Here is a 16,028-nt window from a genome sequence, read left to right on the forward strand (position 1 = left end):
ATCAACGAACACTTCACCGCTTCAAAGTTTTGCTCTAAACGGAACTGAATGATTCCAGGAATTTAAATTACAGCTTTGCTCACTCGGCCCAAATGAGCAAACCCGGCTATTTTATCTGCTTCAGGCCTTGAGAATTTATGAAATGTGGCGAAATATTAAAGGAGCTCGAGGTCGCGGCCCTTTGAAGTAGAGATGTCTCTTACCAGTTGTCTTTGCTTTGGTGGCAAAGCCGGGGGCTGCACCGGCTCGTGCACTGAGTCGGTGCTGCTGAAGGAGTCGTTGAAGCCGTAGACCTCCTGGAAGCGCTTGTTGCGCTGTTCATAGATGCTTTCGCTCTGCGGCATCTGGTAGAAGACAGAGGGCTGTGGCTCCGAGTAGTCTTCCACAAACTGCATGTATTGAAGGACTGGAGGAAAGAGATTGATTCGATTAGGAAACGTGTTGTTTATTTTGCGTAAGGTTCCAACTTTAAGAAAAAATAGTTATTATTATTCTCTGGCTCTCTTCCAAAGTGCGTCTTTTGTCTCATCTTCCTCTCCCCAACCAGTCACAGCAGCTGGCTGCCCCACCATAGGCCTCTTTCTGCTTGAGGTTCCTTCCTGTTAAAACAGAGTTTTTCCTTCCAGCTGTTGCCAAGAGCGTTCTCATAGGGGGTCATTTGACTGTTGTGATTTTCTCTGTATTACTGTAAAGTAATACAATTTGAAATTAACCTTGACGTCTATAACAAGTGTAAATAATCAGTATTGCTCATGCAAGATGGGAGATATAAAATACAGGAGATCTAAAAAGGAAAAAAAAAACGTAAGCGTGTCACAGCGAAGTGTTGGGCAACCACACAATAACATTTTTCATTAAACTCCGTCTGCGTGGTTAACACCCTGGTGATTCAGACATTTTGCTAAAAATGTTCTAAAGCCCATGAATGCATCACTATGACATCATCAGTTATTTTCCTGGGTTTGACAAAGCTCCTCGAATGACACAAACCTTATTATATAGTGATTCTCACTGGGTTAACAGTAGTGTGCATATACTGCACTTTACATCAACCAGGACTCTGGAATGTGATTAAAAAAGCAGGAAGGGCAGTCTGCTGCTGGGAATGACATAATACAGTAGCATGAGAGGAAGTGATGTAGCAGTCGGGCGAGGAAGTGACCATCCACTGCCCTCTGTGCCCCTGGAGCCGAACCCATTGTAGCACATCCTGGTGTTCACTTCCTGCCTCTATTCACAGAGGAATATTTCCTTGACATAAACCGCGGTGCAACAAGTGGATGACAAAGTGCACTGAGCGTCCTTTTCCAAATCTCGACTTCAGTCTTTAACCTTTAATCTTACTTTACTCATTTAAAGGTCGTCCTTCTTTCTAGACCTAACAGCTGCATCGTAATGTCTCCTGCCCCTTTTCTCCCCCCCTCACTTACTGTGTTTGCTTTTCTTTTCTGGCAGTGGCGGTGGGCTGGCGGGGACATCTGCATTCTCACTGGCAACGTACTGGGAAACAAACACGCCCCCATTTGTTTGGGGCATGGGTGAGATGGGTGTGAAAAGGGGGAACGGTGGCGTTGGATGAAGTTCCTCTTCCGACAGGTTGTCATACTGCGAGGGGAATCGCTCGTACAGCACCCTGGAACCACTGTCGGAGAAGGACGACGTTTGGGTGCTGCGCCGCTTCTTCATCGGCAGGGCAGGGGGTGCGCTGATGCGGGAGGACTGATTGGGCTGGGGGGTCCAGTAATCTTGGTGCTGGGGTGGGGGAGCGCTGAAGCGTGGATGCGAGGGGTGCTGTCCAGGAACGGGGGAAGAGGACTCGCTGTGAGACTCGGGCAGGGGGCTGAGGCACCCCCCAACTGGTATTGGGGGCAAGTTTTCCCCAGCTGACAAGTCCTGGTGGAGGAAGTCATAATCTGGGTCGTAGTGATCTGTGTTGTCTGCAAAGATAAAGAGAAGATGATTTTTATTTACATTACATTTTATTTTTTTTATTTAGTTCTTCATATTTCATCAACAACTAGTGTTGAAAATATTAAGGAACCCACCCCCTTTAGTCAATTATAATAGCAGGAGCTAACACAGCATAATTACCTCACAGTTGAACTTTTGACTGTTTTTTTTACTTTTCTGTCAACTATTTGTGCAAAAAAAAGCACATATTTTTCCTGATTTTGTACATTGTTAACATTTAAATATGCACCCATCTTTAGTATTTTGTGCAAGCAATTTGACCAGCATAAGAAATAAAATAAGCAATTCAGCGCTGAATAGCTGGACTTCTTACCGAGCGTCTCACAGCTGGTGTTCCGAGAACACTGCCCGCTGTCCTGCTCTATGGAAGAAAGCTGTTCGTCGGATTTGCTGAGTTTCCCCATGCTGCTGCACGGTGAAAGACGGGGAGAGTCGCCACCGTACGAGTGGCTTCCCCCAGAGAAACGCCTCTGAAGGAACTCCTGTTCATACTCCTGTTGTTGCAGAGACACTGAAAGGTTAGTTTACTTCCTACAAATACCTACTGCATTTAAGGTTTTAAAGTAAACTAATGGGATGCTATAATACAGTGCTGTGCAAAAGTCCTGAGCCATTATTTTCTATTGGTATTTTGTAGGAAAATGGGAAACAGGTGCAGTGATTTATTGAAACGTGCAAACATACATGAAAATACAGTACACAAAGCAAAAATGGAGGTTGTACAATTTGAACAAGTATATACAATATGACTTGATATGCTTGATCACAGCCTGAACTCTCTTTGGCAAAGTTTCCTTCTGATTTCTTTAAGTAGTCTTCAGGAATAGTTCTCCAGGCTTCTCAAAGGACATTCAAAGCTCTTCTTTGGATGTTGGCTGCCTTTTGTTGCATTCTCAGTCAGGATGATCCCACACTGCTTTAATAAAGTTGAAGTCTGGACTCCATGACTGATAGTGTGTTTGGGATCGTTGTTATGCTGAAAATGAAGCTGCTGCCAATCAGATGCTTTCCAGATGGTGTTGTTTGATGGATCAGAATCTGACTGCACTTTTCTGCGTTCATAATTCCATCCGCTTTGACAAGATCTCTAACACCACTGGCTCAAATGCAGCCCCAAACCATTACAGATGGCAGTAACATGTTTTGCAGACGACTGTAGACCCTCACCTCTTGTGACCTTCTCTCATGTACATACCAATGACGACTGGAATACATCATTTCAAATTTGGATTAATCACCCCATTTGACATGTTACCACTAATTTTCAGTCCATTTCTTGTGTAACGTGGCATCCATTTCTCCCTGTCCTCCTTCATTATAAATGGCATCTTGACAACCATCCTTCCACTGAGACCATTTGTGATGAGACTTCAGCAGACCGATGAACTGAATGGCAGGGTACTGTTTCAGGTCTTTACTGGATTCTTTCTTATTTCTTAAGGACACGACTTTCAGATACTCCACACCAGGTTTTCAACTAATAGATGTTTGGACTCACCTTGTTGGTGAAAAACCAAAAATTCTATTTTATGCCTTAAAAAAACGGAGCAAAACAAAACAAAAAACTATTCATATTAAAATGGTCAGGTACAAGGACTGGATTGAAAAAGAGTGAAAAAACAGCCATGGAAGTCTGGAGAACTAATGCTCAAAATGACAAGAAATTCAGGTGTCTTGGAAGCAAAATATAAGGAAATGAGGGGTGACTCAAGAGTTTTGCACAGTACTGTAGGTCACTGGACGTTAAAGCCTCACCTGTCTGTGGTCACTACACGGGAGGCTGGAGCCACGGCTCATCGGGGCGACAACTGCCACTGGTGTAGGTGAAGGGGCTGACTGTCGCTTCTTAGGAGGAAGAGCTGGTGGAGGACTACAGACGGATAAATGGAGAACAGCAGAATAAGAAAAAGAAAGAAAGCAAAACAGGAACAATGAGCGTTTTGTCTCAAAGTTAAAAAAAGGTCAATCAGGCAAGCACGCAGAACACGCGGTTCCTGACATGTATGCGCACACACACACACACACACACATAAAAAACACCAACAACAAAAAGATGTATATATACATGAACACACACACATTATCATCCCTCCTCTGGAGAGTGAGATGAAAAGTGAGAGTGTTTCATGTTAGGCTCTCTCCTGCTTGTCAAACCTAAATTCTCTTAGTGAGTTAATATCATCCAAATGAGGCGACGAGCGAACAGAAGCGACCATGACATGGAGGCCAGCGAAAAAGGACACTTCATAGGGTCAGTCATACACTCTCATGCACTGGGTGGTCTTCTGATTGGATGGGAAGGTCTTCAGGGAATACCCAGGATGACACAAACTTTAAAACAACGCAACCATGCAAATCAAAAAGCACTTTCATCCAATCCAGAAGTTTTATGGGGAAGGGGGGAGGGGTGGGATGTTATTATGGAGACAGATGATCCTATGGGGCTAACATACTTCTCCTTCTGAGAGGGTCTCCTTTGGCCAGCCTCGGCACTCAACTGTGCTCTGTTCCCAGAATCCAAAAAATGGGAAAATAAATAAATAAATACAAAAAAAATGACAGACACAGCAGAGAGAGTAAGGAAGGAAGAGCAACAAACAAACTACTGATTCAGATTTTTAAGGCTCGAGTATAAAAAGTGTTAATAGTTCAAACCTCAAAGAAAACCCCTTTGAATTCCACAAAAGCTTCCTTTACTCCTTATTTGTTACTCGTGAAACAACTTGAGAATAAAGAAAAGTTACACTGAAACAGCTGCAACGAATAAATGCTTTGTGGCGACGGTACAAATGGTCACAAAATAGTTTCGGTGACCTCTGACCGCACAGCCTCAAAGCTACCAGACAAAAATAAGGCGACAGGAAATCCTTTGGTTTCTACGGACTTTATCGCCACAGCGAACGCTTCAGCAACGTCTGCTCAGCTGGGAGAAGTATTGATACTGTAGCCCTGCTCACTTAAACACAGACAATCCGCAATATCACACCCGCAGCTGGAGCGCTTTCACCCTCACCTGAGCTCAGCCATTTTGGCTTCCGGTAGTGGTGGTTTGGGAGGTGCTACTTCCACGTCTGGTACTTCAGGGGCAGCTTCCACAGGAGCGGCTGCCGGAGCCGGCTTACTCGAGACCTCCTGCTCCCGATCTATCAGGGGCATCTCTGCTGACACGCTGCTGCGTACGTAAAGAAAAAAAGCAGATTGAGTGACGGGACGTACTCGGAGCGCCTGAATCTTCGTAGTCCTGCGAGTGTGCTCTGCGCTCACCTCTCGGCTGTGACAGCAGGTGCTGCTGGTTTATTAGGTGTGGTAGGTGACGGCTGTTCCTGCTTCTCTATGGTCAGCTTCACCAGCTCCTGTTCACAGACAGACAACGCAGCCAGTCTCAGTCTCCTCTGAAAACTCCACTTTAGCACACTGCCACATCATTTTCAGCACAGGGCCCATACCTTTACTCCATCCAGCACCGCTTTGATGACATTGGTGACAGAAGCCACATTTTCCTTATCGTCCAAGTCAATCCCGTCAAGCATCACCTGGTCGGCCCAGCGGATAAGGTTGGCCAAACTCTGATATACGCGGCTGTGGCAAGATGACAGCGCCGAACTGTTTGACGAGAAGAGGAATTCGGAGGGGGGGTCGGTGGTGTACAGTACAGATACGACGCACATCATGCACAGGAGGGGAGAGCAAAAGTGAGGAAGGAGAATGATCCAAGAGGGCACAACAGCAAGGCGTGAAGAAGGAGAAGGAGGAGGGGGAACATGTTAGGCTGCAAGTGAGAAAAATCACAGAAATAAGACACATTCTATCTACTGTCTATCAACAAACATTTTTGGGGGGGGATTGGTTGGAATTGCTTAGGCTACAAGCTTGAGGCTAGGAATAAGGCTGCTAGAGCTAACAGGAGAGTGTAGGGAAGTGGGTGTTGTTTCACCATTTAGCAAATCATACTTTGAGAATTAACACTAAGGTGTGGCAATGGCCTGTACCAACACGCAGCGACTGATTCACAGTGCAGGAATATCCTTCCAATGTCTCTGCACGGCTTAGTCCTTAAGCGAGTGGGAGAGAACTGAAGCTATAGAAGTAGGGAGATGGTGGATTGGACAAGTATGGGACGTAGATCACGCTAGAGCTGAGGAGATCTAGAGTGATTATAATTCATGTGGCTGACTAGACTTTGTATATACTAATACAGTTTTAGCAAATAAGCTCTCTACTTAACTCTCACTGGAGTTACATCTATTTGACTCAAATTAAATTAAATCCCTGAAACCAAATATACCACACATGTAGCCAACGGAAAAATGGTTTTAGAGGATAGACTTTAAAGTTCTGATGCTGGCCTATAAAGCTCTGAATGGTTTAGGACCAAAATACATCAATGACCTCCTGACCCAGTATGAACCTTCCAGATCCCTCAGGTCATCTGGATCCGGTCTTTTATCAGTTCCCAGAGTCAGAACCAGACACGGAGAAGCTGCATTCAGCTTTTATGCTCCTTATATCTGGAACAAACTCCCAGAAAGCCTCAGATCAGCTGAAACACTCAGTTTATTTAAATCCAGGTTGAAGACTCACCTGTTCTCAGCTGCATTTGAATAAAGCACCAAATCCACACTTTAAGCTTAAATTTCAAAACTTACATTTAACTACTGATTTTATCTACTGTTCTGATTTTATCTGTTTTGATTTTATATACTGTTGTTTGTTTGTTTGTTAATTAGTTAGTTAGTTTATTTGCTTGTTTTAATCAATTTTAAATCATGCTTTTTATTTGTTCTTGTTTCTAATGTCTCTGTAAAGCACTTTGAATCACCTTGTTGTTGAATTGTGCTATACAAATAAACTTGCCTTGCCTTGCCTTGCCTTTAATCGCTAAAATGGAAACTTAACAGCTAATATTATGAAACAATATTTACTTACTGTAGCTCATTTGCCAAAAGACATTAAACTTAGAGCTGTAAAGTAACTATAATGTAAACTTTTACTGGGATCTGTCGAGATTTGGACTCGGTAAGATTGAGTTCAAATCTTAAAATATGGCTGCTGCTCAGTTTTCCAGCAACAATCCATCAACTGCTTCTAAACACAGTGCTCTGACCTTTGACCTCCGTACTTCATCTGTAACGATGGGTGAGAAAAAAGGCACAAAGACAAAGACAGAGAAGTTTCAACATGTCCTGGCAAAAGCTGTCCACAAAAAACTGTAGCTGGGCTTACTTTAAAAAAACAACAACAACAAACACACAGGGGAAATAAAGCAAACTGACTCGTGCTACGGGCTGATATATCTCAAAGCTGAAATTAATTTCTGTTCCACAAAAAGAAATGTGTTAATGGAGAGAGAGAGGGCAGCGAGTGATGTGAGCTTATACAACTTCAGATTTCGAATCGGGGGAGCCTCGAGGGGAGCCTGCGAACTTATCAATCTTCACAAGCTCCTCGCTGACAGGAAGCCAGCGTCTTTCTAGTCTGAACATGTGACCGAGCTACTTTACAAGCTGCTTCGAGAGGCAAGAATAATAAGAATAAACTGAGAAGTGATACAGTGTCACTAATATAAATCTAAAGTGGGGAAAAAGACTGCAGAAAGAATATTATAACACTGACCTACATTTTCTATTACCCACCTGTGCTGTATCCGTGCCTCTACCTGCACCAGGGGCAAGATTGCTTCAAGCACCTTGCTGGCCGAGCCTGGAAGCATCTCCAGAACCTTCTTCTCCACGACCATTTTGTCCACGATTGTCTTGAAGTAGCGCAGGGCACTGACCACTTCTTTCTCCTGCTCCTCCAGCCTACTAACCTTCTAAAAAAAAAAACCCACAACCACAAAACAGTGTCTCAGGATTAGACTGCAAAGTTCATTTTTATAAGAGAAGTAAATAGTTACTATTTAGTCTGGGCTCTGTGCATTGGGTCTGCTACTCCTGTGGTTTGCTCACAGTTCAAAGCATCATCTATCAAGTGATGTGGCTTTGAGTGATCTTGGTGCTCCTGCAAAGAGCTCTTTGAGCCTCTCTAGTCTTTCACAGCAGGACTGCTGAGGAATATACTCATTACACCAAAAGCCTTTAAGAGCTAACAGAGTTCATTCACGACGCAGCGCGGTTCCATTCGCGCCTTTATAGGTTTAGACACCTGCTGAAGCACAGCCAGCCGCCACAGCGACTGGGAGGCTGTGGGAACCAGCAGGGAAACCCACGTGCGGACACAATGGAATAGAGGAGCACAAAACATCTGACAGGAAAACAATCGCCTCGCAAAGAGGCAAACAAATACACGGAATAGGCGGGAAAGCGTTGGATTTCCCACGATACACACATGTCTGCTGGCGCACACAAACACACACACCTTGTTAGTAGGTTTCTCAGTACTCTTGGCTGCTGTCTCGGGCTGCAGTTGCTTGCCCTTCTTGGATGGAGTCCTCTTGATCTTGGGAGAGTGGAACTTGTCCTTCAGGATCATGGTGATAGTGGACAGATGGGACCGTTGCGAGTCTGTGGACGAGAGTGGGAAAACACAGGAAGTTGAATGGTCAGTTACGGAGGAGAGATTCTCAAGGGGGAGGTGGGGGGTGAGGAAGGGGGTTTGAGGATAGAAATTAGATGTAAGCAGATGGCACAAGCTCAGTGAAGTGCTGATATCACTATCACACAGTGGTGCTCAAGTCAGGAGCTGAGCACCAGCAAGACTCCAAAAGGGAAAACTGGAGTCTTTAATGCTAACACAAATCTGCTGCTCAAGCTCATCTAGCAGCTCATTATTTGTACAGATGTGAGGGAGACCAGGCCAAAGCAGACGAGTGTGCCTCTGCTAGTTAGTGCAGAGATGAAAATGACTTTACAGGATTACAGAGACAGCAGCTTCATAATAGATGAGTTATTTAGCAGAATTCCAACTAGTTCATAGCAGTGAGGGTTTAGTTGATCCCAGGATTAACAGAGCCTTAACATAAATAAGGTGCTCCCTCATGTTGTCCTTTCACCTCTTTGTCTCTCCCCTCCTATGTGAAGCTGAACCAGGAAATAAATACTAATAAGAGCAGTGGGAGCTGACATGACGAGTGTGGGTTTTTATCAGTGACAAAATGACACCTTTATCTGCTTTAATCTCCCTTGAGCGCCGCAACGGCGGGATGTGGCATTCTGGGGCCATCAGCGTGAAGGAAAACAACCAAAAAGACTGCAGAATAGCAATCAACAGCAGGAAAGAGCCACAAACCAGACTTCCAGAGAGGCCGTGCTTTCATCTGCACCATTGATCGACACGACACGCAAGCATCCACCCCACTGTTCTATCTCTAATCCCCGTCATCCTTTACACCCAGCGCAAAGCCAAAGTTCGCCAGGACGGCCAAGGACGGCCTCGTGTTCTCATTAAAAATGTTGGTGAGAACGGCTGCCGTAGCATTTCCTGAGATTAGGCATGCGTGACCCCTTGTCTCTTGTTCTTACGCGGATTTTTTTAAAATTTTTATCCCAGCTTCACACACAAAAAAAAAAGAAAAAGAAAAAAGAAAACTCCAGGTGAATTTGTTTTTCGGGATGGGGCAAGCATTAGTAAGTTATTCGTGTCGCAGAGAGAGAGGATTGAGCAAAACGCAGAGTTGCTGGAAATCTCTTTCATGACTGCTCATCAATTTTAATCTGAATTTGACCCAGTTTCTAATATCCAAATCGGTTGAATCAATCACATATAGATGTTTCAACGTGTTTGCTTTCCTGGGGTAAAAACAAACTAACTCAAATGTAACTTCATGAGGGAGAGAGTAAATTCATGCCACCGTGTGACAGAGATAGCATATTTTATTGGTATGCTGTGCCTCTTCATTTCACACAGTCAGTGGAGTAAAGAAATAACAACGTCTAGTCAGCTGGGCAGGATTTAAGGAGAAGGAAGACAAGTTTATCAAAGAAGACAGAGCAGTCACTCGGTGCGATGAAGACCCTGCAGGAAGGGACAACCTTCTCATCTGCACTGCTGTCTGGATCTACACTTTGTAGTCGCGCCGCAGGGGGTGATGTAGTCCTTCAGAGCTCCAGAAGAGCACGGTCTGAATAGCACAGCTAGCGTGAGAGATTATTTTACACCCCGAGGCTGTACATACAGTGTTAAGTCAGTTTTGCCACAAGCCAAGACACTCTCCTGGCTGGACTTCGCTTTACAGAGTCACAGACTACATGTAGAGTAGTGAGTATGTTTTTGATTGCACATCAGCCTTCATATAAATTCAGCGCCCCCCCGCCCAGAATCCCCTTAATCTGGGAACGTGCACAGGGGATTGTGTCGGACTTCACAAAAACGCTGCACCCTCTCACTCAACTGCAGCTTACACAGAGCTGTGTCCACGTTTACAGCTGCAACTCAGCATCGTCCCAGCCCCAGAGCTGAGAAGCAATGACACGAGCACAATGAGTGCATACGATCGATACAGCTGGTGACCTCAGACGCCACATCGCGGTCCTGAGGCTCAGCTGTTTATCAGGCGCACAGGGCTGGTTCCATCAATCCTCCGCTCCCCTATTCACTTCTCAACCCAGTCTTTTTTTTTCCTCTTTAGTTCTTGGGAGCAGAAAGAACTGGAAGTCTGGCTCAGCATGAAAATGACATCATCAACAGAAAGAAATGGACACTGTTAAAGTCAGCAAGCATGAGAGAGAGAGGGAGAACACAGTGAAGTGCTCTGTTACAGTCATGCAGCCCCCCCTTAAGTATCCACCCTCCCCTCCTCTGTGAGAGAGTGCACAGCCAGGTCCTCTCCTCAGCTTCCTGCCTGCTGCTGGCCAGAATTATGATGTCATTGGTTGTAATGTCTCAGACAGATCTGACGAGTCATCGACGAAACAAAACAGTGAAAGAAACTTTACAGTTAAACCGTTTTGGGGTGGGATAAAATTGGAAGTTGTGTAGGCGCTAATACTGTTGTCGTCTGCTACCCGTAGATTCTGGCAGCCTGGAAAACAGTAAAACTGTCTCAGTGCCAAACTGAGACTGGAGACTATTCATTTCTGCACCTCGAACACCCAAGCGCCATGAATAAGTCCAAATGGAAGCACATTTATGCACTTAACCCTCGAACAACCTGAGGCACTGTTAGATTACCGTCACTAAAAAGACTTCAAAGCATCCCATGATCCACCTTATTAGAGTTTCTGCCAGTTTTTACTTTTTACATAAAATGCAACACATTTTCCAGCCTCTATTTTCTCAGGTTTTTAGGCATATTTATGATGAGCACATAAGTGGCCAAACTGGGACTTGGATCATGTCTCAACAACTATAAAACCAACCTTGTTCCCAACCTTGGGGACCCAGGACCCCATTTTGCAGATCAAAGTAATTGGTGCAACCGCTATACTGAAGGCTTTAAACAATTTTTAAAAGCTACAATTTGGTTCCAGTCTTCAACATATCAATCTACGCAGCTTTACACCATTTCAAATGTTACTTCAAAGCCAATACTTGTGTTTTTACTACTTTAAAACTGCTTTGAGAGACCAAGGGGATAAAAGAAGAAGAATTAATTTGAAGATTTAATATGTGATGCTTTGCCTTTGTTGATTTCTATTTGTGGCTTCCATATCCATTTTAGTGAAAAGTAAAAACTAAAAAAAATAAAACAGCAGAGCCTAACTGACAAACATCAAAGTGGGTTAGGCTTCCATAAAAAAAAAAGTCTTGGTTTATCTCTTACATTGTAAAATGCTTCAGTCCCCTGAAGAACTGAAACCAAACAACCCCCAAACCCTCACGTCACACTGCAAACTCACAATTACGCGTAAACCTCCCGCAAAAAAAATCCCCAGTGCGATGAGTTCACAGTTCATGTGAACGCCACGGTGGTAAAAACCTTATGACAATCGGTTCATGTTAGTTCTGGTAGCAAAAATCCAAGTCTGTAGGATATGTGAAAAAATGACTATAAATGACATTGTTAAGACTAAATAGCGAAGGATTTAACAAGTAAACATCTTTTTTGGAGGCTTTTAAACTCTGCAGACACTTTGCTGCTCTTAAAGGCCTTGGGGACATTTAAAGCAAACACTTGAGTCTGAACAACTCTTCAACAAAGCCTGGGAGAGTTCTCATCCAGCTCTGCGGTGTTAACAGATTCCCTGGGAGCTTTCTAGCTGCTGAATTGTCTGAAGGCTTTGTTACACAATAAGCAAACAGAAAAAAAACACACACACACACACACACACACACAGGGTGTAAATTTATGGATGCTTCTGGCAAAAAGAGGTAAGTGGATGCAATATACCGCAAATTAATTTTGTGTATATTTCGCTTGTTATTTGCTGGAGCCTGAAAAGACCTCTGCATTTAATTCTGCTGCCCTAAGGCAACCCACAGACACCTGCTGTCCAGGAACATTTCATTTAGAATAAGAAATAGTTTATTTAGTATTCCACCTGGAAAGGCAGCCAGTCTAGGGTTTTGTCAGCCTCACCACATGAACCATAGCTACGAGCACAAACCCTCCAGGCTAACATGACTCTGTATCAGTGTGATTAATATCTTGAAAAACTTCCTTGAACTCATGACCCTCCCAAATCGCAAGGCAAATGGTTTTTTAATAAACAGTTTTATTTGGAATCCTGACAGGCTGTCAGACAAAAAGACATACCTGAAGGTGTTTGAAATGCTGCTTCCTCATAAACTGAATATTATTAAATTAGGAGGGTTTTTTTTCCTCTCTCCCCTTTCTATTTATAATACAGTATCTCTGAGTGGGAGGAGGTTAATTCCACCCCTGCTATTAATGGCAGTCTGTGTAGTGTGAAAAACTGCAATTTATGAAACAACTTGTTTCTTAATTGTACTTATCTTATTTATCTATTTTCCAAATTAGAAAAAAAAAATCCCGTTCTGTATTGCTGATCATGACGACTGGTGCCATATGTGTGTGTGTCGGGGTGTGACGGGCTGGCAGATTGATGTGGTTGCTGCTCAGTACAGGTGTGATCAATACAGGACAGCTGGTGGCCTCTTCCCTTCTCACTGGCCCTGTAGGCTTAGAGTAAGACGAAACAGGGTGGAAAGCAGAGATGAGGCTGTGCTTAGTTACATGTACAGCTGTCACCTCCTGCTGAACCCCTTCAGTGAGGAGCTTCTCAGTGAAAGTGTCCCCAAACCTTCCTCTGCGGACGTGTTTAGCCTGTTAGACGACCGCTACGAGAGTCACAAAGGTCACTGTGTGACAGCTGTTCAGCATATGAAAAAGGTAAGTGGGGGGGGGGAGAAACTGATCTGAAAGTGTGCATAGAAAATGTTTAGAGGATGAATGAACTGCAAAAATGAGTTCTTTTTCTGCTTTACACAGACTCCTTGAGAGATAAAACCTACAAGTATATGTATACATAGCCTTCACACTGGACTCATTCAGTCCATCAGTATGTTAATATGCTTTTGAGTTTATAACGGCATTTCTGTTGCACACATTTTGAAGCAAAGACCCACAGTACCAGCAATGTTAACTTGATTTGCTAGCTGGGGCATCTTTTCATCTGTCTGGGACAGTCTTAATAAACTCAATAAGCTGTCATCTGACCAAACTGTCACCGGTTATAGCGTTACATCCAACAGGCTTTAAGAACTGTGCCATTACTAACACCTAATCGTGACTGTCAGCTTACTTTAGGTTTCAGTTTGGTAAACCTTTACTCTGTCATCATGTCCGAAAACTGGTTGGTGTGGATCCATGTTCTTATGGCCCCAATCACAGGCATAAAAACCAGCTGGCATTAGCATGGTAACCACCAGTCACTGAGGTAAAATGTATACTCCATGACCAGTTATGAGCAGTTGCTGGAAATTGCTACCAGTCATTGTCAAATTCAAATTTCAAATTCAAATTTTATTTGTCACGTACACAGTCATACACAGTACGATATGTAGTGAAATGCTTGGACAACTGCTCGTGACCTAAAGAAAACAAAAAAGGAAAGGCTATGAATAAGATAGGAAATAAATATGAAAAATTAAAAAGGGTAAATTTAACTAGGAAGGAATAAAATATAAATTAAGGTTAAAAATGAAATAACTGTACAACACAAATTAGAATGAAGGGTAAATTTAACTGGGAAAGAATAAGAGAAAATATATAAATTAAAGTTGAAAATAAAATAACTGTACAACAAAATACACAATATAGAACTATATAAGAATGTATGAAGAAATATAAATAAATATATACACAATAACAGCAGCTGTACAAGTGTTAACTGGAAATGAAGAATATAATGTCCAGTGTTGTGCAATCCACATTATGTCTTGATTGCTAAACACCAGTAACTGGTCTATAGACCCCCTAGTAACCGTTGGTCACTTGGGAAAAAGGTGTATTCCCCAGCTGGTTGGCAAATAGTTGTAGGAGGCTGCTTGCAGTTGCTAGGTGAAACTGTCACACAGAGGTATGAAGCACTGCACTGAAAGCCTCCTTGCAATTGTTTGGGTCACTAGCAGATTGCAGCGCTCAGTAATGTATATAGAAGATGGCAAATTGTGTGGAAAAAAGTCGCTGAATACTTGCTAAACAGCATTGCAGCTGTTTTGCACTCGCTAAAAAGTTGCAATGCAAACTGGAAATGGTTCAAATCTACCCCAGTTCATTTGCTGTGTATGTTCCCTTATGCTCTCTCCTAGCTGTTGTGTAAACTCTAAATTGTCATGCCATAATAAAAGTTAAAAAGCCCATAAATATCTTTTTAAAAATTATTTTAAGGTAAGTCACATGGAATCATGACATTACCCCTGCATTTGATGTAAATAAATGAGTTCTCTATAAGAAGTGCCCTTTTACAAAGATTAGATGGGGTTGTAGATCTAACATAGGTATGTTCCTCTCACCCACATAAATATAAAAATACACACAGCCACAAATATGCTTGATTAAAAAAAAAGAGCCTCTACAAATTGATGCACATTAATCCCACTTTCCTTTTAAGCTATAGCTGTTACTGTTTACGCAGCCTTCTTTAAATAAAGACAAAGAATCTGGCACACTTAAGCAGAAACCCACCATATGGGATACACGTAAATAGCCATGTCATTGTTTATAAGCGACTCTGCTTACATTGAGCTCTTATTTACCTATGAAAATGACAACAGTGTTAACTGCTGTCTGTTACACTGCGGAACAAGAAGTAAGACCTGCTGTGGAGCAAAGGGTGGGGGGGATGCTAGCCTGAGGCACATAAGATGAACAGCAGCGAGAAAAAAAATGGAGAGGAAAGAGAAAAATTCAACAGGAAATATTTAAGTGCTTAGTGAATTATTTATTCTCTCCATTGTAGTGGTTATTTCCTGCTGGCGGTGTTCAGTTTTCAATAGGAATCCTCTTTATATCCACAGTTAATATGCAGCGCTATAGGAAACCACAGGCTCTGTGTGTGTATGTGTGTGTATGTGGGTGGGTGGGTGTGTTGCAGGTCAAGCCACAGTCCAAGGATGACGAAGGTAGGAAGGTCTGGTATGTGCTGTGACAAAGTCTGAGCTACCTCTCATTCTCTTCATATTTTGCTTGGAAAAATGGGAAGTAAATGCAGTGATTTATTTATTGTTTAAAGATGCACAAAAATACTATATATAAGGCAAAAACAGAATTTATATAATTCTTAACTTTAAGTTCACATTAGTTATGAGCACCTATATTCTTCAACACAACAGGAACTCTCTTAGACAGCTTTCTTGCCACTTCTTTAAGTAGTCTTCAGGAATAGATCTCCAGACTCATTGAAGAACACACTAAGCTCTTTAGATTATGTTGTTATCAAAATGATCCCACACTGGTTTAACAGTGTTGAGGTTCAGGCTCTGACTGATATCGTTCCATTGTCTGTTCTTCTATCCAGGTATGGTTTTACTGCATTGGCAGCATGTTTGAAATCACTGTCATGTTGAAAAATGAAGCTGCTGCCAATCAAATGCTTTCCAGATGGTGTTGCAGCAATTTGGACACGGTCCGCAACACCACTGGCTGAAAAGCAGCTCCTAAACATGACAGAGCCTCCACCATATTCTACAGATGGCAGTATGTGCTTATGTTGCAC

At 42.9% G+C, this 16,028-nt stretch overlaps 1 protein-coding gene across 5 annotated transcripts in view; it reads right to left on the reverse strand.

Annotated features, from left to right (window-relative positions):
* rapgef1b (Rap guanine nucleotide exchange factor (GEF) 1b) overlaps positions 1-16,028 on the reverse strand; it is a 47,027-nt gene that overhangs the window by 14,878 nt on the left and 16,121 nt on the right. For 4 of the 5 annotated variants that reach the window (XM_085414233.1, XM_085414230.1, XM_085414235.1 and 1 more), the window contains exons 2-11: positions 8,329-8,474; positions 7,605-7,783; positions 5,418-5,574; positions 5,236-5,324; positions 4,985-5,143; positions 4,425-4,475; positions 3,727-3,841; positions 2,285-2,465; positions 1,431-1,937; positions 204-406 (exon numbers count right to left, since the gene is read on the reverse strand). In XM_085414233.1, coding sequence (XP_085270359.1) covers positions 204-406; positions 1,431-1,937; positions 2,285-2,465; positions 3,727-3,841; positions 4,425-4,475; positions 4,985-5,143; positions 5,236-5,324; positions 5,418-5,574; positions 7,605-7,783; positions 8,329-8,474 — 1,787 coding nt within the window. The remainder of the gene's footprint in view (positions 1-203; positions 407-1,430; positions 1,938-2,284; positions 2,466-3,726; positions 3,842-4,424; positions 4,476-4,984; positions 5,144-5,235; positions 5,325-5,417; positions 5,575-7,604; positions 7,784-8,328; positions 8,475-16,028) is intronic. The other variant, XM_085414231.1, reaches the window with a different exon arrangement.

Source organism: Rhamphochromis longiceps, linkage group LG7 (genome assembly GCF_057381845.1).
Source record: "Rhamphochromis longiceps isolate RC_006_pf linkage group LG7, R_longiceps_female_GT1.1, whole genome shotgun sequence".
NCBI lineage: Eukaryota > Metazoa > Chordata > Actinopteri > Cichliformes > Cichlidae > Rhamphochromis > Rhamphochromis longiceps.